This window comes from Chrysochloris asiatica, unplaced genomic scaffold, assembly GCF_000296735.1.
Source record: "Chrysochloris asiatica unplaced genomic scaffold, ChrAsi1.0 scaffold00110, whole genome shotgun sequence".
Classification (NCBI taxonomy): Eukaryota; Metazoa; Chordata; class Mammalia; order Afrosoricida; family Chrysochloridae; genus Chrysochloris; species Chrysochloris asiatica.
In genome coordinates this window covers 9184425-9205679 of record NW_006408628.1, presented here as the reverse complement: position 1 = coordinate 9205679, position 21255 = coordinate 9184425, and the positions used below count along the sequence as shown (strand labels likewise).

The window sequence follows — 21255 nt, the reverse complement described above, 5'->3', positions numbered from 1 at the left end:
TGAGGTCAGAGCACCATCTCTCCTCCCTCTGGTTCCAGGAGGTGAGCTTGCTGAGCCGCGAGGAGCCACTGCAGCTAAGGCTGGATACTTGTCAGACCGTCTTCTTCAAGCCCACCTGGGTGGGCAGCTCCTCCACCAGTCCCGTTACCCTGAGTAATCCCTCACGTCTGCCCTTGGAGTTCGAATGGAGGGTCTCTGAGCAGAACTGCAAGATGCTGGCTGTCCAGCCTGCCCGCAGTCTCATCCAACCCAATGAGAACATTGTGAGTGCCCTCCCCCAGAGCTTGGGGCTGGAGGAAAGGGTGCCAACCATGGTCCAGGCCTGGTATGTGCACCCTGCCATTCCATCCACAGTCCCCACTAACCTCCCAGTCTCATGAGTAGGCTTTGTTATTACCACCACCCTCGCCTCCTTCTCACAAAGAAGATTTGCGATTTGGAGAGCAAAAGCCATGCACTAAGGCCCTACGCTAGGAGAAACAGAGCTAAGACCCTGGGCATGTCCATTCTTGATAATCATCCCTAAAGCTGTAAAGTCATGGGGAAGGATGACTCAGAGCACTTGGGTTTGGAGCCAAATGATGGCTGTGGGATGAGGAACAGACTCCCAGAGGTGTCAGTGGCAGTCTGAAGAAGGACAAGAGTTGGCCCCCAAGATGGCAGATCTCATCCCTGGTCTAAGGCCTTCTAGACTAGTTAGGGAGGCCCAACTTGGGAAAGAACCAGCATCATAAAGTGTCTGTAAGAGCCCAAAGGGGAGGTCCTGGGGAGGCAAGAGGTGGCAGAGACTCTGAAAGTCCATGACGCAGCTCCAGTCCTCACTGCTGTGTGACTTTGGGCAAGTCACCGCATTTCTCTGAGTCTTCAGTGTCTCATCAGAAAATAAGGCATGAGAACCATAGCACTTACCTCTTGGGGGTATGAGAGTGTGGGGCTTAGAGACAATAAAGTGTCTGGGACAGGTAGACACTCAGAAAGGGGCTTAAACCCTGTAGTGGGACCACAGAGGGCTAGAAGCTTGGAGCAGGCTTCCAGGAGACCCCCATTCAGGGAGTGCCTCTATGACCCCAGACCCTGACGTGGATCTTCAGTCCTTTGGAAGAGATGAAGTACCTGTTCCGAGTGGGGATGTGGGTCTGGGAAGCAGGCCTGCCCCCAGACACCAAGCCCCGTACCACCACCCACTACATGCTGCGGTTGGTGGGCTTGGGCATCACCAGCAGCCTCTCTGTGAGTGGGAGAGCCCTGGTGGGTGGGGGTGGGAGAGAAGGCCCCAGGGTGTCTGACTCCAGGAGGGCAGGACGTTGGGGTCAGAGCCCTGCACCTGTGCTGTCCTGTGACCAGGGGTGGGAGAACGGGGCTGTGAACTGACTCTGGCCCCCAGGCGAAGGAGCAGGAGCTGGACTTCGGGAGCGTCCAGGTGAACAGCAAGCAGTCCACACTGCTGGTGCTGCTGAACAATGGCAACTGCACCGTGTATTACCGCCTGTTCCTGGAGCAGTCCAGCCCTGAGGTCGTCAGCAACGATGCCCTTGGTACTCAGACTGGGACCAGGACATGGTAGACACAGGCTTTTTAGGGTCAGGGTTTAAGAACCTGGAGCTTCTGCTTCCTAGAAGTGTGGCATACTGAGCAGGTGACTTTCCTTTCTGAGTCTCCACTTCCTCATCTCTGAGACGGGATTGCTGGTGGCACCTTGCTAGCTGAAAGGTTGGTGGGAGTCTGCTTTGTAAAGATTTACAGCCTTGGAAACCCAGTGGTGATGTTCGACTCTATCCTATGGAATCATAAGGAGTTGGAATTGACTCCAAGGCACTGGATTTAGTTTTGATTTTGGTGGAGAAAAGTACCAGTGATGCTAAGAAGAATGGTCCTTCTGCCTTTGGTGGCAGAGGGACTGTTCCCCATGTCCGGGCTCAGGGTCTGCTTCCAGCCACACTCTGTTGACCCAGGGAGGAGGGGCAGGACATCCTCTTCTGTCTCCTGATACATCCCTCCCTCCCACGTCCTGGGTCATCCCTGAGTAGATCTGCAGCTGGAACGGACAGAGGGGAGCATGCCACCCTGGTCCCAGGACAACATCAACCTGATTGCCTGCCCCAAGCAGCAGGCCCAGTACTCCTGGACCATCAGCTACTTGCTTCTCTCCCACCGAGGTACCTTGGCCACCTCACCTGGAGTACAGAGTCAGACAGCCAGGGGACAGGAGGGTGCAGGAGCACTGCATGAAGTGGGGTGAAGGTTGTTGAGAGTCAAGTGTGCAAAAACCCACCTTGTCTGGTGTCTGGTGCATGTACCACACACACCCTCTCTGTCTGTGGGTGTGTCTGTCTGTATGTGTGACTGAGCTGTGGATGGCTCATTGTGAAGGGTTAGGGGCTACCCTATAGATTTGTTGTGTGATCTTGGACCAGTTTTAAGCCTCCCTGGATCTCAGTCTCCCATATGTAAATAGCCTTGTTGAGAGCCAGCCCAGTGGTTGGTACTGCCCTCTGCTGTTAGCACTGCATAGAGCCAGGACTAAGGCTGTGGACTCTTAGAGCCCGACTGTCTGGGATCAGATCCTGTCTCTAGTGTTTATTAGTCACATAATCTTATCAAGTTGCTTCACCTCTCTGTGCCTCAGTTTCCTCATCAATAAAATGGGGATAATAACAGCACACAGCAACGAACAGTTTGGAGACATACCACAACATGCATGAACCTTGAGAACGTGATAGTATGTCAGAGAAGCCAGACACAAAGGGCCACATGTTCAGGATTCTGTTGCTGTGAAGTGTCCAGAAAGGGCACATCTGTTCAAACAGAACATAAATGAGCAGTTGCCAGGGGCTGGGGAGAAGGGGACTTGGGAATGATAGATAATGGGTATTTGGCTTCTTTTGGGGGTGATGAAAATAATCTCAAATTAGGGTAACAGTCACACAACTCCATGAATGTTCTGAAAATCCCTGAATTGTACACTTGAATTGCATGAAATTTATGGTATGGAAATTATTCCCCAATAAAGCCATAACTTAAAATATTCATTTGAGAAAGCTAGCTGTGCACATTCAATATAGTTATGTGAACAAAGCATGGAGGGCAGTACCCGGCACATAGAAAGTTCCAGGCCTGGGTTGGCTGTTGTGGCTGGGACCGGGGATAGATTGCCCAGGGGTTCAGCACTCCCAGCCGGCGCAGCCCACCAGGGCTGGGAGCAGCCTGGTGCTCTCCTCCGCATCTCCTCCCCAGATAAGAAGGTAGGGGAGAAGCAGGAGCTATGTCGGATCTCTCTGACTGCCGTGTATCCACTACTCTCCATCCTGGACATCTGCGCTATGGGCAGTGCTGAGGGCATTGCACGGAAGCATCTGTGGCGCCTCTTCTCCCTGGACATGCTCAACAGTTACCTGCAGCGCAGCCCTACCCCCTGGGAGCTCACCTACAAGGTGCCCACCCGGCACAGGTGAGCTGACCTGTCAATAAAGTTCTTGCCGCTTTCTATCTGCATTCCCAGAGCCACACTCTGTCCAACAGTGGCTCCCCATCTCTGGAGAAGAAGGACCTCCAAATTCCTGCCTATCCCTGAAGGACTTGGGTTGGGGTCTGGTGTGTTGGCCTCCTTGTTCCCCCCAAGTCCCAGATTCTCCAGTTCCCACCTGTGTGGGTGGATACCTAAACCAGTCAGGCCTGGAAGGTCCCATCCCGTCCCCATCCCTGCTTACTGACTATCTGAACCTGTTTCTCTGCTTTGTTTAAACAGCACAAGCCAGATCCCCCCGGTCTTCACCCCTTTGAAGCTGGACTTTAATTTTGGAGCTGCGCCACTTGAGGCTCCGCCCTCTGTGGTGCTCTTGGCCCTGAAGAACACCGGGGTGGTGCCCTTGGACTGGTAAGGCTGCCTGGAGGGGGTGTGAGGGTCAGGAGACAGGTACGGAAGCTGGGAGGGTGGAAAGTCACCTTCTCTGGTTGAAGGAAACTCAGATGCCCGGTGGTTCTCACTGATGGGATTAAGGAGGCCAGTGGTGGGCTGGGGTCACCAAGTAGGGAAGCTATGTAGCGGCTGTTTTCTCAGGACCTGGAACCTATCACTGGCTGGAATGTGTCCATAGGCCCATAAATGCTTGGTAACCCTTCTAAGGACATAGTCACCATGATACCTCAACGAATAAGAAAAGTTCACTGAGCATCTGCAACAAGCTAGGGCCCGTGCTTCATCTTTTCTCCTCCAATTCTCACATTGATCCTCTAAAAAATGCTCCTCTCCTGACTCTTTCATAGTCGGTAAGACTGAAGATCAGTGAGGTCAAGACCACAGAGCTAGTGATGGCAGAAGCCAGTTGCTATGCACTTGATTCTGACTCATGGTGACCCCATGTGTGTCAGAGGAGAACTGTATTCCATCAGGTTTTCCAATGGCTGATTTTTTTACAAGTAGATGGCCAGACCTTTCCTCCAAGGTGCCTCCAAGTGGACTCAAGAGTCCAACCTTTTGGTTTCCAAGTTTTCAGTTCGTTAACCATTTGCCCCTCCCAGCTTCAAACCCAGATTTATCCCATTTTAGGAGTCCTGGTAGGATAGGCCTTGGGCTGCAAGGTTGGCAGTTCAAACCACCAGCTGCTCTGAGGGAGAACTAGGAAGCTGTCTGCTCCCATAAAGATGTATTGTTGTTGTTGTCGATATGTGCCATGGAATCGGTTCCAACTCATAGCGACCCTGTACAGGGTTTCCGAGGCTGTAGATCTTTACAGGAACAGAAATCCTCATCTTTCTCCTACGGAATAGCTGGTAGTTTCAAACTGCTGACCCTGAGGTTAGCAGCCCGATTCGTAACCATTACGCTACCAGAGCTCTTTATAAAGATGTATCGTCTCAGTAATCCTGTAGAGTGTCGCTGTGAGTCAGAATTTACTCGGTGTCAGTGGATTTGATTGTTTTGGGTGGTGGTGGTGGTGGTTTTCTGCTGTTGAGTTGGTTCTGACTCATAGAAGCCCTGTGTAGGGTTTCCAAGGCTGTAAAGTTTTATGGGAGCAGAAAGTCTTATCTTTTTCCCACTGAGAGACTGGTAACCCTATGGTTAGCAACCCAAATGTTGTTGGTGTTGTTAAGTGCTATCAAGTTGGTTCTGACCCATAGTGACCCTGTATGGGGTTTCCAAGGAGCAGCTGGTGAGCTGGAACTGCATTAACCCACAGCGCCACACCAGGACTCCAGCAGCCCAGATAGAACTCCCTAAAGGATCCCTGGTGGTGCAGTGGTCAAATGTTTAGTTGCTAACCAACAGCAGTTGAAGGCCACCAGCTTTTCTGAGGGAGACAGATGTGGCAATCTGCTTCCATAAAGATTTACAGCCTTGGAAATCCCATGGGACAGCTGTCCTCTGTTCTAGAGGGTTGCTAAGTCACAGTTGAATCACCAACAGCGAGTTTGATTTTGTTGTTGTTATTGTACGCTCCTAAACCAGTTAGACAGCAAGGAAATGGCAAACTGCTCCTGTGTACCATGTGCTGGGCTAGGTGCTGGGCCTGATGGACGGAGTCCCAGTTCAGTGGGAGTCAGGCCCAGACTGGGGGAGGGCTGGGGGAGGGGTGGAAGACAAGGGCCACAGCAGAGCAAAGCTTCATGGGGCTGCAGAAAGGATCCAGGTTGGCCAGACAGATCTCTGACTGTCCCCAGTAGCTTCAGCCTTTCCAGTCCAGTCCTGGAAGACTGAGCTGCCAGCTGGACCGTCCTCTGCTCGACTTTCCTCCCACTGGGGTACAGAACGCAGTGCCAGGGATGTTCTTGTCCTTCTTCCCTGCCTCTGCCATGCGCTTTGATTTCCTAGTAAACTTCCTTTTGGTGGCTTCCAACTTTGCTTGATTCAACAGAGGTGAAAAAGAAGTAGCCTCCTCTGGGTCAGGTTGGGGAGAGGGCACGCCAGGAATGGACGAGAATGAGGATATGCAGGGTGGGAGTACCCCATCATCTTAGAAACCTTCCTGCCTCAGGAGAGTCTTGGGGGCTGCCAGGATGAAGGTGAAGGAGGGTGGCTTCTTACTCTGGCTTGTTCCACGGCTCCCTGTGGTAGAGGGACAGGGGGGAACTGGCTCCTTCTTTCTGGCGGGGTTGCTAGCCTGGCTAGGGAAGGTCCCCGTCCTGCCTTGTGCTCTGAGTCTGCCATTCACTGGGGCTCTTCGAATGGACCAGGAGTCAGGTTCTGTAGGTCTTGGGTGGGGAGTGTTGGCTTGTGTTCTGGAACAGAGTAGGTGTGTTCTGGTGGGCTGAGGCTCCAATTGCTTTGTGGAGAGAGTCCAGATGTTGGCCACTGAGGTGGGAGGAGATCTGGGCAGCGTGACGGCTGAATTGGCTCATCCATCAGGAGCTGGTTTGAGGCTCAGGAAGGAGGTTCGTGCTGCTTCCAGGATTCTGAGCAGAGGGAGCCTTCCTTGGAAAGCTGGCCCCTCCTATCCTTTTTGTGTTATGTTTTCTTTCAATTTCTTAGAAGGCTATTTTTGAAAATTCTTCCTCTGCTGAGCTCATAAAGAACAGAGTGAGGGTTTTGTTCCTGCCAAAGCCAGCAAGAAAAGGGGTGTGTGTGGCTTTGGCCTGGAGGCACAGCAGGCAGGACAGAGTGAGAACCCAAGAGGCAAGAGAGTGGGGAAACCTCACAGCTGTCCCACTCCCTCCTGAACACCTCTTTCCAAAGCCCAGAGAGATGCAGGGCCTTGCATGAATGTTGTTTGTTCACTTGTTCAGTGGGCAGACCTTTACTGGGTCCTTCCCAGATGCAGGCTGTGGACCTCACTTCTGCCGGCCCCCTCTCGTCTTTCTGAGATGGTGAACTGTGCTGAGTACCACTAGGGGGCGCGCTCTGCACTCTCTTCTGGAAGTGTTGGGGGTGGGCGCTTCAGAAGGACTTCTGGAGAAAGCTTTACTTGCATCCTGGTGTGTCATTAGCCTGATGAATGGGGCAGTGTGGACTGGCCCTGCTGACAGATGACCCGGTGTGTGCATAGTGACAGAGAAGGGCAGACAGGGGGATCGCGGAGAGGCAGGGCAGCTGGGGGAGGGGCAGGGGCCAGGCCAGGCTTCATGTTAGTTATAGTCAAGTCATGGCGACCCCATGTGTAACAGAGTGGAACTGTTCCATAGGGTTTTCTTGGCTGAAATCATAATGGAAACAGATTGCCAAACCTTTTCTTGCGCCACCTGGGGACCTCAGGACTGAGTAAATCTTAACCAAACCCCTTGCTGTTGAGCGGATTGTGATCCTATAGGACAGAGTAGAGCTGCCCTGTAGGGTTTCTGGAGTTGTAAATCTTTATGGAAACAGACTGTCACGTCTTTCTCTGGCACAGTGGCCAGTGGGTTCAAACTGCCAATCTGTCAACTATCAACTGAGTGCTTAGTCACTGTACCACCATGGCTCCATCCAGGTGAGGGACCTCCCCTGATCATTTGTACTTCTCCTGTAGGCATGGGTGGGTTTTAAGATGGGGGGTGGGGGGACAAGAACATGATCTACTTTCAAGATCTGTCACTCGGCCCACTAAGGGAGGTTGGACTAGTGGTAAACCAAGGCTTGAGGTAAGAGGGCTGCTGCAAACATCCTGATGGGGTTGGGATGTCCACACCAGAGGGCTGACACGGAAAGGGGGATGGAAAGACTAGATGCAGAAGGTGAGGGCAAAGGAGGCATTGAAACTGTCTGGAGGACCCCCAAAGGAGCAAGAGCTCCAATTTTGCCCACTAATCAGTATGCCCCAATACAATGATGAAACAGTATATTCACCACATCACAAGTGACATGATACAGGGGTGATGGAAGAAAAAGGAGAGGCTCCCCAGATCCCTCCCACACACTGTGGGGGTGACCAAGGATAGGAGCATACTCTCCATACCCTTCCCAGCCCCCCTAGGACATACAAACACATTTACAAGGTTATGTTTTTTCTCTTTCTTTTACTGTATTTACAGTATGTTGTTGCTAAGTGTAGTCGAGTTGGTTCTGACTCATAGCAACCCTGTATAGAATTTCTGAGGAGCTTGTGGTTCAAACCAACTTTGCATTCCAGCTCATTAACCCGCAGTGCCACACCAGGACTCCTATTTTACAGCATAGCACAATACTATACATACTGCTTCCTGAAAAACATTTTCACTCCAAATTCTATCAGTAACATTCTCTTCAGATCACTGCAGATCAATACATCAGACTCATTCTTTTTTCCTATTATGGTAAAATAGATATAACATTTTCTATTTCAATCATTTTTATGTGTACAATTCAGGGACATTAATGAGATTCCTCATGCTGTTTTGCCCTCACCATGGTCTAGTTCGAAATGTTTCCATCACCACAGCAGAAACTGAGTGCCCCTCCTACCTATCCCTGCTAACCACTCATCAACTTCTGTCTCCATGTATTTGCTTATTCTAGATATTCTGTATCAATAAGATCAGACACTACGTGTCCTTGTGTGTCTGGCTTATTTCATTCAGTATAATGTTTTTAGGGCTCATCCATGTCATAGCGTGTTCATCAGGACTCCATCTCTCTTTATGGTTGAATAATATTCCATTGTAGTATGTATAATTTGTTTACCCAAATGTCTATTGATACTTGAATTATTTCCACCTAATTCACTATTTTTAATAGTTGCATAATAATCCATAATATAAAGGAACCCTGAAGTTAGGCACTCGCTGCTAATTGAAAGTTTGACAGTTTGAACTCACCCAATAGCTCTGCAGAAGAAAGATCTGATGACCCCCTCCCATAAAGATTACGGCCTAGAAAACCCCATGGGGCAGTCCCGTTGATCACATGGGGTTGCAATGAGTTAGAGTTGACTCACCCACACCTGACTACATCATCTGGATGGACCTGTGGTAATTAACCTACTGTTTAATTGGTAGACATTATTTGTTTCCAGTTGTTGGTTGGCTGGTTTCACTACACAGAAATTTGTGATAAATATCCTGTGTGGTGTGTGTATATACACACATGGGCTTTTGTTTTTGCAGGTTAGTTCCTCAAAGTGGGATGTTTGAATCAAAGTGAATATGCATCTTTTATTTTAACTGATGCTGCCAATATTCCTTCCAAAAGGCCATAGCAGTTCCTCTTTCCCTAGCTATGTTTGAAGGCATCTGTTCTCTCAAGTTTCATCAGCTATTTAGAGTGCAGTATCTGCAGTGTTCTCGGATGGCACTAAAGGATAATCACTCGGCCACAAGGTCGGCTTGAACAGCAAGGCTGGTGGTTCAAACCCACCAGCTGCTCCTTGGAAACCCTAGGCAGGATCGCTATGAGTCGGAACCAATGCAACGGTACTTAACAACAACAATTATACACACAATCCTACTTGTTTCAGGAGTGCCTGTATGCTAGAATGTCTGTCCTTTGCTCCTGTCCCCAAGCTGGCCTGAGCACCCGCCCTCTCAGGAACCCCCTCCTGGGGCTGATGGCATTTCTTGGAGCCTCGGCTGATCCCTTCCCAAGATTCAGCACAGAAATCCCTTCAGGGTCAGTGCCCAGCTCACAGGGATCCACATGTAACAGTGACTCTCTTATCCCCTGGCACCCACAATGAGAGCCCCAACCTTTACTTCTTATCCATTGCTGTGACTCTGCTCTGTTCACAGGTTTGGGTGCCAACAGGAAAGGAGAATGAACAAAGCCACATTTGCCTAGCTTGCTGTTGGGGGGTGGAGTAAGGGAGGGCTCTTCTCTATCCTTTACATGATTTCACTGCCCCATTCCCCACCTCTCTCCCAGGGCCTTCCTGTTTCCAAGTGACCAGCAGATCAACCTGGAGCTGTGGGCAGAGCAAGCAGAGTTTAACTGCGCTGAGCTACACCAAATGCGTGTGCAGGACAACTGCCTTTTCTCCATCAGCCCCAAGGCCGGGAGCCTGAGTCCTGGGCAGGAACAAGTGGTGGAGTTCAAATATAGGTGCCCTCCTCAACCTCTGCCCTGCACCTCCAGGACCATGGGGCCCCAGCATTTTTAAAATGTTAGCCATGCTACCACTCTGGGTGGACTTCAGCTACCCACCTATAAGGGATGTTTCAGGCCTAGTTGAATTCCCCCCACCCGCCATGTCCTATTGTGGCTCCTAGGAGGCTAGCCTACTCAGAACCACAGGCATGGCATGGTATGTGTTCACCTACTTTCTCTGGGTTCAAGAACTTGCCCCTGAACTATCTCCTCCCTTCCAGCCACATGTTCATTGGCACGGATCGTCTCCCGGTGCTCTTCAAGGTGTCCCATGGCCGGGAGATCCTGGTGAGGCCCCAGCACCCTGGTCCTGCCCTGGGTCTTAGGCTAGAGGAGAGGGGGCTCCCTGAGTGGCAGAAGGGAGCAGGAAGCGGTGCACCCCCACCCCCACCCCAGGGAGCTGGGCGTGAGATCTCTCTGTGGGGAACATCACTTCCTCTCGGGCCAGGATTCGACTCATTGGACTTTGTGTTTCCAGCTCAATTTCATAGGTGTAACAGTGGAGCTGGGGAAGAAGTATGTGCACTTCACCTCCACTAACCACCAGTTTGTCCCTGTCCCCATCGGTGACACGCTGCCCCCACGACAGGTCAGTGGTTTGCATCTTCCTGGTCACCACAAAGTCTGAGGCAGAGCCTGGTGATGTCTGTGCTTCTCAGTCAGCCCTTAACAAGGTGTCAGCAACCCTGCTCTCTAGGAGCCCCCACTATAAGAGGTGGGGCTGGTAGATGGACCCGTGAACCAGGCAGATGGGAAAGACCCAAGGTCAGAGACCTGCGTCCCTGTTGCCTGCTACTAAGACCAGTACCAGGCCTAGTTTCCATGCAAAAGTAGGATTTCTTCCTTCGAAGCGCAGTTCTTCAAACTCCTCAGACCATGAACTACACTAGTATATTTTAGATTATGACCCAGAATCTAAATGCACATATGATAGAGCAAATCGTAAGCTGTGTTGTTCATTGCTGTCAAAACCATTCTGACTCTTGGTGAGCCCACTCCACTTTCAGTAAAAATGCTCCCTAGGCTTTTCTGGCTGCAAGCTTAACAGAAGCAATCGTCAGACTTTTCTTCCATGGTACTTCTGGATGTGTTCAAACCACTTTAGCAGTTGAACTCAAACCATGTGTACCTCCTAGGGACTTCATACTTTAGCTACTATATGCAAAGTATGCTGATCTTCTCTTTATTAAAAAAAAAAAAATCTGTTCCATTATTTCAATGCTGGGTCTGTGACTCGTTCACTAATAGGTCTCAGTCACAAACTGAAAAACATTGCTCCAAGAACACTTTCCTAGAGGGAGAAGAGCCAGACTATGACCCCTAGGGAAGCGGTAGAACTTTACTTCTTCATTAACTGGAGAGAATTGGGTTCCTTTGCTCTGAAAATGTACACTGGACATGTCCAAGCAAGTGGCAGAATAGTTCCCAGATATTTCACAACTGTGGAATTTCTACCCATTTGGAAGCCCTGTGTGTTTCTGAGCAGGGCCTCTGGCCATTTAGCCTACCGGCAGGGAAACCAAGAGTAGATGCTATCCCTGACCTATGTCCACTTCCCTATACATGCCAGCTGGCTTCCTAGCTGCCTTGTCTTGAGGCTGGGCACCCCTAGACCTACAGAAGTTCAGGTCCTATAAAAGGAAGGCAAAGACTTTTGTGATCTGGGCAAGCTTTCCAATGAGATCACCTCCCTTTGGCTACGCGTATAGGCAATAGAAGTCCTGGGATAAGCACTAGACTTCTAACCAGTTGTCAGGAAACCAGTCGTTCCTCGCAAACCCTGTATAGAGTTGCTGTGAGTGGAAACCAACTTGAAGGCACTTAACAACACAGTCAGTAGGAAATGTCCCAGACCTGTAGTCAAGAAATCTAGTTGTGGCACCACCCCAATGTCACAATGGTGTCTAAGCTTTCTTTTTCATACATGAGATGATGAAAAGTTAATGACGGTCTGAGCCTATGAGAGGGCTTTGGAAATAGAGAGGAGAGGAGATTTAGTATCTATCGTGGCAGCAGAATCACTGGGACTTGTTAGAGATTGAATATGGGAAGGCAAAGGGAGAAGGCACTCAGAATACATGATGCCATTTTCTAAGAGGAGAAAAATGGGAGGAGGAATAGGGTTTAGAGGCATGAAGTTTGGTTTTGCCAAGATTGAGATGCCTGTGAGATAACCAAGAGAAGTTGTCACATAGAGGTGGATACAATGTCTGGATCCTTACAAGAGTGGTCCAGGCAGATAAATATGATCAATCAGCAGACCTTTGAGTTGAGTGTTTACAGAGAAAAGTAGATGATCCAATACTTTTTTTGTTGTTAAGTGCCACTGAGTTGGTTCTGACTCATAGCAATCCTGTATAGGGTTTCCAAGGAGTGGCTGGTGAGATTGAACTACCAACTTTGAGGTTCAAACTTACCTTGAGGTCCAGCGCTTTATCCTACAGTGCCAGCCACATCAGGACTCAGTTCTGATGAACTCTTGATTCTCTCTGGCTTCTTTTGCGTCATCTATAAAATGAGGGATTGGACTAGAAGATCTCTGGTTTCTTCCAGGACAACTGTGGTTCCCAACCATTGGATTTAGTTCTACTGCATTTCAAACCTACCTTCCGCCTTCTTACCTGCCATTGAGCAGGATTGCCCCTAATGGCAGCATGGAAAGTGAAACTTCACAGGTGATATGAGCAAGAGACTATAAAATGATGAAAGGTCTGGATGATCTGTGCCTGGACATTTCCTTAAATCCCAGTACTGAGGACACAAACATTAAGATACCTGTAAGGAGCTCCGGTATCATAGTGGTTATGAGTCGGGCTGCTAATCTCATGGTCAGCCATTCGAAACTACCAGCTGTTCTGTGGGAGAAAGATGCGGCTTTCTGCTCCCATAAAGATTTCTAGCCTCAGAAACCCTATACAGGGTCACTATGAGTTGGAACCAACTCCACGACACATAACCACCACCACCATAGCTTGAGAAAGATAAGTTTGTTAGAGTAAATAAAGTGTTCTTTTACAAATAAGATTATAGATTGTCCTAAAATGTCACAGGCTGAAAATAGTTTCAAATAAGGTGTACATATTTCTGGAGTGATCAAATAATGGGGGGTGGGAGCCTAGGGGACCTCGAAAGCTCTGAAAGGGTACAGGTAGCATTATGGAGCCAACCTGCCCTCTTGCAATGGACACAGAACCCCAGGCTGTCTGGATTGCTGCCCTGAAATGATGTGGAGAGTTCCCTATTTCTGCCCCCTACAGATTTATGAGCTGTACAATGGGGGCTCTGTGCCTGTGACATATGAGATCCAGACCGATATCCTGTCACAGATTCAGGCCCAAAACTTCGATCACCCCATCTTCTGCTGCCTTAATCCCCAAGGCGAGATTCAGCCAGGTACAACCGCTCAGGTCTTGTGGATCTTCTCACCCATTGAGGCCAAGACCTACACGGTAAGTAGCAGCTTGGAATACTATGAGGTGGGGAGTGGGCATTGGTTCCCACAAGAGGCCTTGTCTGATTAACCCTTACCCTCGCCCTGCTGACTCCCCAGGTGGACGTGCCCATACATATCCTGGGATGGAACTCGGCCCTCATCCACTTCCAGGGAGTAGGCTATGATCCCCATATCATGGGGGACACAGCTCCGTTCCACAACATCTCCTCATTGGACAACAACTCTACATACTCTAGACTGATGATTCCTGGACAGGTGGGGAAAGTGATCTGGGAAGGTCCAAGGTGGTCGGTGCAGCTAGAGGGCTGGGAATGCTGGAAAACAGAGTCGAAAGGGAAGGCTGCAGAGATACTGCCTGGAACCAACTTTCTCTAGAGTTAGGCGGCAGCACAATCCCAGGAGGTTTTCCCTGCCACTTAGTGCCCGTTACTGCTCCTGCTCATGCCATTCTACCTGCTCTGCTCCCGGGGCTTTCATCACCCCCGCCCCCTTCTATGGGAGTTGGGATGGGGCTATTGGATGGGGTAGAAAGAAGCACTCCTGTTTTACAGTTCTCAGGTATTACCTTTATACATAACAGTCCCTTCCTTGGATCAGAATGGATTTTGCTGAGAGACATCTAGGGTCAATAACATCCACCTTTATTCACACACATCCATCTACCTACCCATCTATGCATTCGACTATCTGCTCACTGATGCATATATTCATCCACCCATTCATCACCCAAGTCATGGTATTTTCAGTAGCCTCATATACATGTGACAGATAATGAATAAAGAAGACCATAGAAGAATTGATGCATTTGAGTTGTGGTGTTGGAGAACAGTATTGAAGGTACCATGGACTGCCGGAAGAACAAACAGGTCTGTGTTAGAAGAAGTATAATCGCAGTACTCCTTAGAAGGTAGGATGGTGAGACTTTGTCTCTCATACTCTGGATATGAGGACAGCAAGAGAAACCAGTCCCTAGAAAAGAACATCATGGTTGGTGAAGAGGAGGATCAGTGAAAAAGAGGAAGACCCCCAATGAGATGGATTGGCACAGTCGCAACTGCAATGGGCTCAAGTGTCACAAGTGTGAGGATGACGCAGGATAGGGCAGTGTTTCATTCTTTTGTGCATAGGGTCACTGTGAGTTGGAACTGACTCGATGGCAGCTAACAGCAATAATTCCTGCACCTACCGATCCAATCATTATCTATCCAGACATCCACCTGTGTATCCATCCACTCAGACACTAACTGGACTCCTGTTGAGGAATAAGCATTTTCTAGGTCCTGAAGTTGAAAGAGGCCAACAAATCCTCTCTCCTGAAGATACTCAGGGTTTAGATGGAGGGAAAGGACCCTTCTGTGTGATCTCAGTCTTTTCAGACACTCATACAGTACAGCTCCTTTTCTATGCCTAGTGAAGAACACAAAAGCTTTCGTGAGTGAGCTATTCACCTTTAATTATTCTTCAGAGACTTTACTTACACTGGTTTAGTTTTCTCTTCCCTAAACTGACTCGGATTCTCTCAGCCCTTCCAAACCTGTTTTAAAGGTTAAAAACATGGGCTCTAAAGTGAGGCTGTCTGGGTTTTATACCAATTGTACAAGTGAGAGACTATAGTAGAACCTACACCTTAGGATCATTGTAAAGATCAAATGCACATAGAGCACTGACCGTGGTACCTGACTGTGGAAAGACTTAGTAACTGGTATTGGTTGTTATGCTTATTCATTCTTTCCCTCTCAAAGTTGTTATTATGCTGTCTCTCTCAACAGACTGTCTTCCTGTCACAGTCCTCTATCTCCCTGGGAAACATCCCTGTGCAGAGCAAGTGTAGCCGTCTGCTGTTCCTCAACAATATCTCCAAGAATGGGGCAATTGTATTTTCTTGGCAGCTGAAACCTCTAGACTTCGGGGAGGTGAGCATCCCCTGTACCTATGGAATCAGAACCTGAAGGTGTACAGTCCAAGACCCATCCTGTCCACTCCCATCACATCCCACCTTATCCCATCCCTTTGGAACTCCAAAACCTTTCATCAAATCAACAGGTATCTGTGAGTCCCAGAGTAGGGGAGGTTGCTCCCGAAGAGACGGTCCCATTTGTGGTGACCCTGAAGACTTCGGTACATGCCAGCTTCTACAGTGTGGACCTGGTATGTAAGGTAAGGACCAGTCCCAGAGAAAAGGCAGGAGATTTATGCTGAAGGATGGGCTCTGAGATCTCCAGACGCCCAGAGAGAAGTAGAGGTCAGACACTGGAAGGGTAGGGGCCCACAGCACAGGCCCAGGAAAATATCTGTCATCAGACCCTCCAGATCTTGGTGTTTTCTCTCCTTATCTTGGGCCATAGGTGTACCAGCAGCAACTCCTGAGGAGGTACCATAAGGAACTACGGGAATGGAAGGAGGAGAAGGCACGACAGGAAGTAGAATTCACCATCACAGATAGGAAACCGAAGGTGAGGAGAGATGAGTGGGCCTGAAACACCACAGATCTTCTGACTGGGTTTGTCAGAGGGAATAGAGGTCTAAGGTGGTTTTGCATGAAAACTGACTAACTCACCATAAGCTATTAGATTGAATGAATTAGGCTAAACATAATCTGTTCCAGATATCCCATGAGACTCCCCTACTTCATGTAACCAGTATTTAATGAGCACCTACTGTGTGCGCAGGAGCCCTGGCGGTGTAGTGGGTTTTGTGGCTGATAGCTGCATGGCTGGTGGTTCAGATCCATGGGAGAAAGATGAGGCTTTCTGCTCCTGCAGAGATTTACAGCTTTAGAAACCCTATAAAGGATCGCAATGAGTCAGAACTGACTCAGTGGCACATGACAATAACAACTATGTGCAACCCAGGAGAAGCAAGAGCTCACCTTCTGATAGAAGAGTGTGGCATGGTGGTTTGGGGTACAGGCTGTGGTCACAACCAACCTATTTTTGATAAGAGCCCCTCCCCCAAAGAGACGGATTGGCCAAGTGGCAGCATCGATGGACTCAAGCGTGGCAATGGTAGTGAAGTTGGTCCAGGATCGGGCAGTGTTTCGTTCTGCTGTGCATAAGGTCGCTATGAGTCGGTACCGACTCAATGGCACCTAACAACAACAACAACCTTTAGCAATTTCTAGCTCTATGATCTTGGCCAAGCCATTTAACCTCTCGGTTTCTTGGACTGACATTTGGAGTTGGCTTCAAGATATTCCAGAGGTGGGGTGTAGAGTAAACAACGGCCATGACCATCAGCTGCTGATTGTTGGATCCAGGTGATTGCTGATGGGACGGTCCTTTGTGTTATTCTAATTTTGAGGATGTTTAAATTTTTCCATGTTAAAAATATCTTTAAAAGGCAAGTAGAATATGATCTGCTTTATAAGGTTGTTGTGAGGATTAAATAAGTTCATACACGTACATTCTGGTAGCGTAGTGGTTACGAATCGGGCTGTGAACCTCAGGGGCAGCAGTTCAAAACTACCAGCTATTCCACGGGAGAAAGATGAGGCTTTCTGCTCCTGTAAAGATTTACAGCCTTGGATACCCTGTTCAGGGTTGCTATGAGTCAGTACCGACTCCACGACACATAACAACAACAAAGTGGACGGATACCCAGGAAGCTCTCACTAAACATAGGCTGTTCATATTTGGGTGTGGGGGAAGCATAATAAACACAAGACAAACTTGCATCTCAGTTCTGACCTGAATTTCTTCACCCTGATCCCCTCTGTCTGCGGTCACCACCATGAACCTCCAGGGAGCCAGCCATTGCTCTCTCAGATGGTTTGGCTTAACTGTGAATGCAAATTATTCCCTGGGGCTCCAGGAGGAAGGCTTTCTGCATTAAGTGTTAATACGGGGGGGAGGATGTTTCCTTATTTCATCAAGCCACAGATTACCAGGTACAAGAACCAGCACCCTTGGGGCAGCCTGCAAGTGTTTGGTAGCATCTCCTTGTCGTCCCTTTTTTTGTTGTTAGTGCTAAGTGTCATTTAGAGGTTCCGACTAGCAACCCTGGATAGGATTTCCAAGGAGTGGCTAGTAGGTTTGAACTGCCAAGCTTTCGGTTAACAGTCCAGTGCTTATCCTATAGCACCAGATTGTCATTTAAATAACCAGATTTTCTTTGTCTGCAGGCAAAATGTCAAGGTTGCCTTCCAGGCAGCATGTCCCTAGGAAAGTTCTGGAGTAGGGTGTGATTGGGTATTGGGCAGGAACAAGAGGACACAGCAAAGCCTGGCATTGACTTCAGGCCCTCTGTGGGTCAGCAAGAGGGGTTGTAAGTGGGGAGTCTTTTTGAGACCCCTCATCATCCTAAGCAAGGCTCTGTCTGCTTCCACAGAGAAGGGTATATTGCACAACCTGTGGACCAATGAGGAAGTACAAGGTGAGACCCATCTCCTCAGGATAACTTGGGAGGGTCCTGTTTACTCCTAGAGATACCTCCGAAACATAAAAGGAAGGAACAGGTATTCTAGTGAGTAGAGTCAAATCCTTATGTGACTCAAAAGGCTTGTTTGGGGGCTAGACCAGGTTACGGACCTGTGATGGGATCGCAACCTCCAAACCCTTGTCATCCATGCCTCCCACTTCCCAAAGACGCTGCCCCCCATCAAGAACCAGCAGTCTTCCAACCGGCCTGCCAGCTGGAACCTGCATATCCCCAAGGAGCAGTCATCCTGGCCGTGCCCCGAGCCACCTCCACCAGACATGCTCTGCCTGAGCCTCACTGCCCGTGCTCATGCCACGGATTCCTTTCTGGCCAACTTCTTCTCAGAGTTTCCCTGCTACTTCCTGCACAGGTGAGCTTCTTCTTTCAGTCTCTGATGACCCTTCCCCCGCTCCAGAACTGGGGCTTATCAGACCCATTCCTGGGTAAGGGGTTGGAGCAAGTACAGAGGCAGTGGGACTCCTTGGACACTGTTGGGCTCAAGATGCCTCATCACTGCTTGGGCCCTTGCAAGGAGAGAGGCAAGGCAGTCAGAACCCCCTGGGGAGCCCAGTTAAGCCTCCCTTCTTCTCCTTGTTCCTTTCTTCCCAACTTGAAGTCTCTCTAGGTCCTGCACTTCCTCTGAGCATTGGGCTTGGTTCCCTCTCTAGTATCACCATATTAAGGCTGAAAGGTTCCCCAAATTCATCTATGTCCTCATGCTTGGGCAGCCACCATCATTGTTTGTGCCCCAACCCCAGCATGATGGCTTGCTAAAGTCACTCAAAATATCATGGCCTGACCCAGGGAAGAACCAAAGAAGACGCCTCCTGGGAAGGAGCCAGAGATTTCTAAGGACGAATTCACCTACGACAACTGGGCCACTGTCTCCAAGCAAGAGAAGCTGCTGCTGATTGATTGTCTCACCACCATCATCCGGTAACCAACCACAAACCTCTTGGACCCTTGTTCTAACCCATTTCTCCAACTCATCCAATCAATTCTGGGTCTACCCACAGCCCCTGAAGTCCGAGCCCTTCTTTTTCTGAGAAATAGAACTTCCTTGGAAGATCACTTCACTGGTGGCCCCCGCTCCCTGGGTTGGTGCAACTCTGTTGGTGCTAGGGGGAGGGATCCTCAGAGTTGCATCCTAAGTTCTTCCTTGGCTGCTAGGTGGGGTTTGGAGTTCACTGCCTCTCCAGGACTTTTGACCCTCATCACTGTAATTCTGACCTCCTGGCTCCTCCTCCACCACATAATGTTCACCTCCAAGAATCCCTGGGACCCAAAATGCCTTCCTTTAAAAAGGATGAGAGGGACAACTGATAAGGGCTTCCCTTCTCCACTTAGTAACTCTTTGTGGACACAGTAGGCAAGAGCTGCTTCCTAGGGAATCCTGAATTCAAGGCCCCACAGGGAATCCTGAGAAGCTTCAACAAAGTTTCTTCTCCTTCCTGCCATCCAGGGGTCTGTTAGAGGACAAAAACTTCCATGAAGCCATTAATCAAAGTCTGGTGGAACAGGTGCCATATTTCTGCCAGTTCTGGAATGAGCAGTCAGCCAAGTTCATGGCCAGAAAGAGCAGCCTGCGTTTAGTACCAGTCCTGTCTCCACCTCCCAAAACCTGGGAAGAAGGAACAGCCAAGGAACTGGAGGAGTTCAAACTGAAGTTGAGGAAAAGAGAAGTTGGGGAAGAGGAAGAGCAAAAGGAAGAGGAAGAGGAACAAGAGGAAGAGGAAGAAGAGGAGGAGGAAGAAGAGGAAGAGGAGATGGAAGAAGAAGAGGAGATGGACAAAGAGGAAATGGAAGAGAGGGAGATGGAGGAGAAGGAAGAAAAGCTGACCTGGATAAAGATCGAGCCCATGCTGCATTCTGGGTCCCAAGAGACCCTGCAGTGGAACTTTCAGCAGCAGCTGAAGGTCATAATGAAGGAGGAACAGGAGCAAGATGAGAAGGAGGCCATCTCTCGGTGAGCAGCGGCGCCCCAGTGAGGTGAGGGTTGGGAGAGGGCTATGAGCGGCCCATGGACTCAGATCCCAGTGGTAAGCTGGGTGGAGTCCTACCAGGTGCCCAACGCTTCCTAACTCAGTCTTCAGTGACACCAGGTTAGTACCCTAAGGGCTTGCAGAACAGTTCAACAGTAAGTCTGAGCTTTTAGGTTTTGTGTTTTGTTTTGTTTTCTCAGAGGACCAGTGGTTCATCTTTTATCATCATGCCACAGCCAGCAGGGTGGTTACCCACTGCCATCCAGTGGGTCCTGGCTTATAGCGACCCCTATAGGACAGAGTAGAATTACTCCTTAGGGTTTCCAAGACTGTAAATCTATAGGAGCAGATAGCCTCCATCTCACTCCCCATGAACTGCTGAACTGGTGGTTAGCCACACAATGCTTAACCCACTGCACCATCACGGCTCAGTAGCACAGTGGTTAGCATATTTTAAATGGGTTTCCACAGTCAGAAGAGAAATACCCTGTCTTGCACCACCTTCCCTCAGGCCTGTTCTTTGGATGCTTTTTCCTTATCAGAATTCTCCAGGTCCCACAACAGTCTCTTTTGCAACCACACATCCCTCACTGCCTTTCCCCAAACCAGGGCCTGGCTTGCAGAGTAGGATTGCCTGGGTTCGAATCCCATCACTTCTACCACTTGATCACTTGGTCTCCGTTAGTTACATGTTGAGTGTGTAAAATTGGAACTAACATCGTTGAGAGGATGGTGAAATGAGCATCCACGTTAAACACAAGGCACTTTGTACTGTGCCAACGAGGCCATGAATCCCGCGGGGATGGTGGATGTACTGACTCTGGTGCCCCGTCCCACTCCTTCCGCAGACTCCCGGCCTTCGCCAACCTGCAGGAGGCGCTGCTGGAGAACCTGATTCAGAATATCCTGGTGGAAGCTAGCCGTGGGGAAGTGGTGCTCACCTCGAGGCCGCGCGTCATTGCCCTGCCGCCGCTCAACGTGCCCAGGTGGCGGCGCCCAGGCCAGGAGATGCACAGGAGGCAAGGGAGGGCAGGCTCAGCCTGAAGCCCCATCCCCATCGCTCTCTGGGATTATTGTCTTCCAGAATAACTCCGCCGCTGCTGCAAATACCCCCAGTGCAGCAACAGCAAGTGGAGGCGCCTCGCCTGACTGGTCCACACACCATCGACTATTCGCGGACGCCGGAGCCCAGCCCTTCGGACTTTCCCTCTTAGCCCTACCTGCACCCCCTCGCTCCACGCCCCCCCCGCCAGTAAAGCACCCAGTCTTTTTTCTATAACGTCCTTGATTTTATTTCCCCTACATGGGGGAGCTTGCGCGCGCTCACAGAAGGACGAATAGTGGGGACAGCTAAGATGGCCCACAACGACCCCGCGGGCCTGGGGACCAGGTGGGTGAGCCTTGCCACTGGGCCCCGTGCTAGACAAGAGTTCTCG

General features: G+C 49.7%; 1 protein-coding gene across 1 annotated transcript in view; it reads left to right on the top strand.

Annotated features, from left to right (window-relative positions):
- CCDC108 (coiled-coil domain containing 108) overlaps positions 1-21033 on the top strand; it is a 39645-nt gene extending 18612 nt beyond the window's left edge. Inside the window, exons 14-33 of the mRNA XM_006867868.1 lie at positions 39-263; positions 1072-1230; positions 1385-1535; positions 2028-2156; positions 3235-3448; positions 3746-3874; positions 9746-9922; positions 10189-10255; positions 10446-10556; positions 13225-13416; positions 13518-13676; positions 15191-15334; positions 15465-15578; positions 15767-15874; positions 17748-17792; positions 18005-18207; positions 18642-18773; positions 19300-19803; positions 20668-20805; positions 20904-21033. Of these exons, the coding sequence (XP_006867930.1) occupies positions 39-263; positions 1072-1230; positions 1385-1535; positions 2028-2156; positions 3235-3448; positions 3746-3874; positions 9746-9922; positions 10189-10255; positions 10446-10556; positions 13225-13416; positions 13518-13676; positions 15191-15334; positions 15465-15578; positions 15767-15874; positions 17748-17792; positions 18005-18207; positions 18642-18773; positions 19300-19803; positions 20668-20805; positions 20904-21033 (3231 nt within the window). The remainder of the gene's footprint in view (positions 1-38; positions 264-1071; positions 1231-1384; positions 1536-2027; positions 2157-3234; positions 3449-3745; positions 3875-9745; positions 9923-10188; positions 10256-10445; positions 10557-13224; positions 13417-13517; positions 13677-15190; positions 15335-15464; positions 15579-15766; positions 15875-17747; positions 17793-18004; positions 18208-18641; positions 18774-19299; positions 19804-20667; positions 20806-20903) is intronic.
- The last annotated feature ends 222 nt before the right edge of the window (positions 21034-21255 follow it).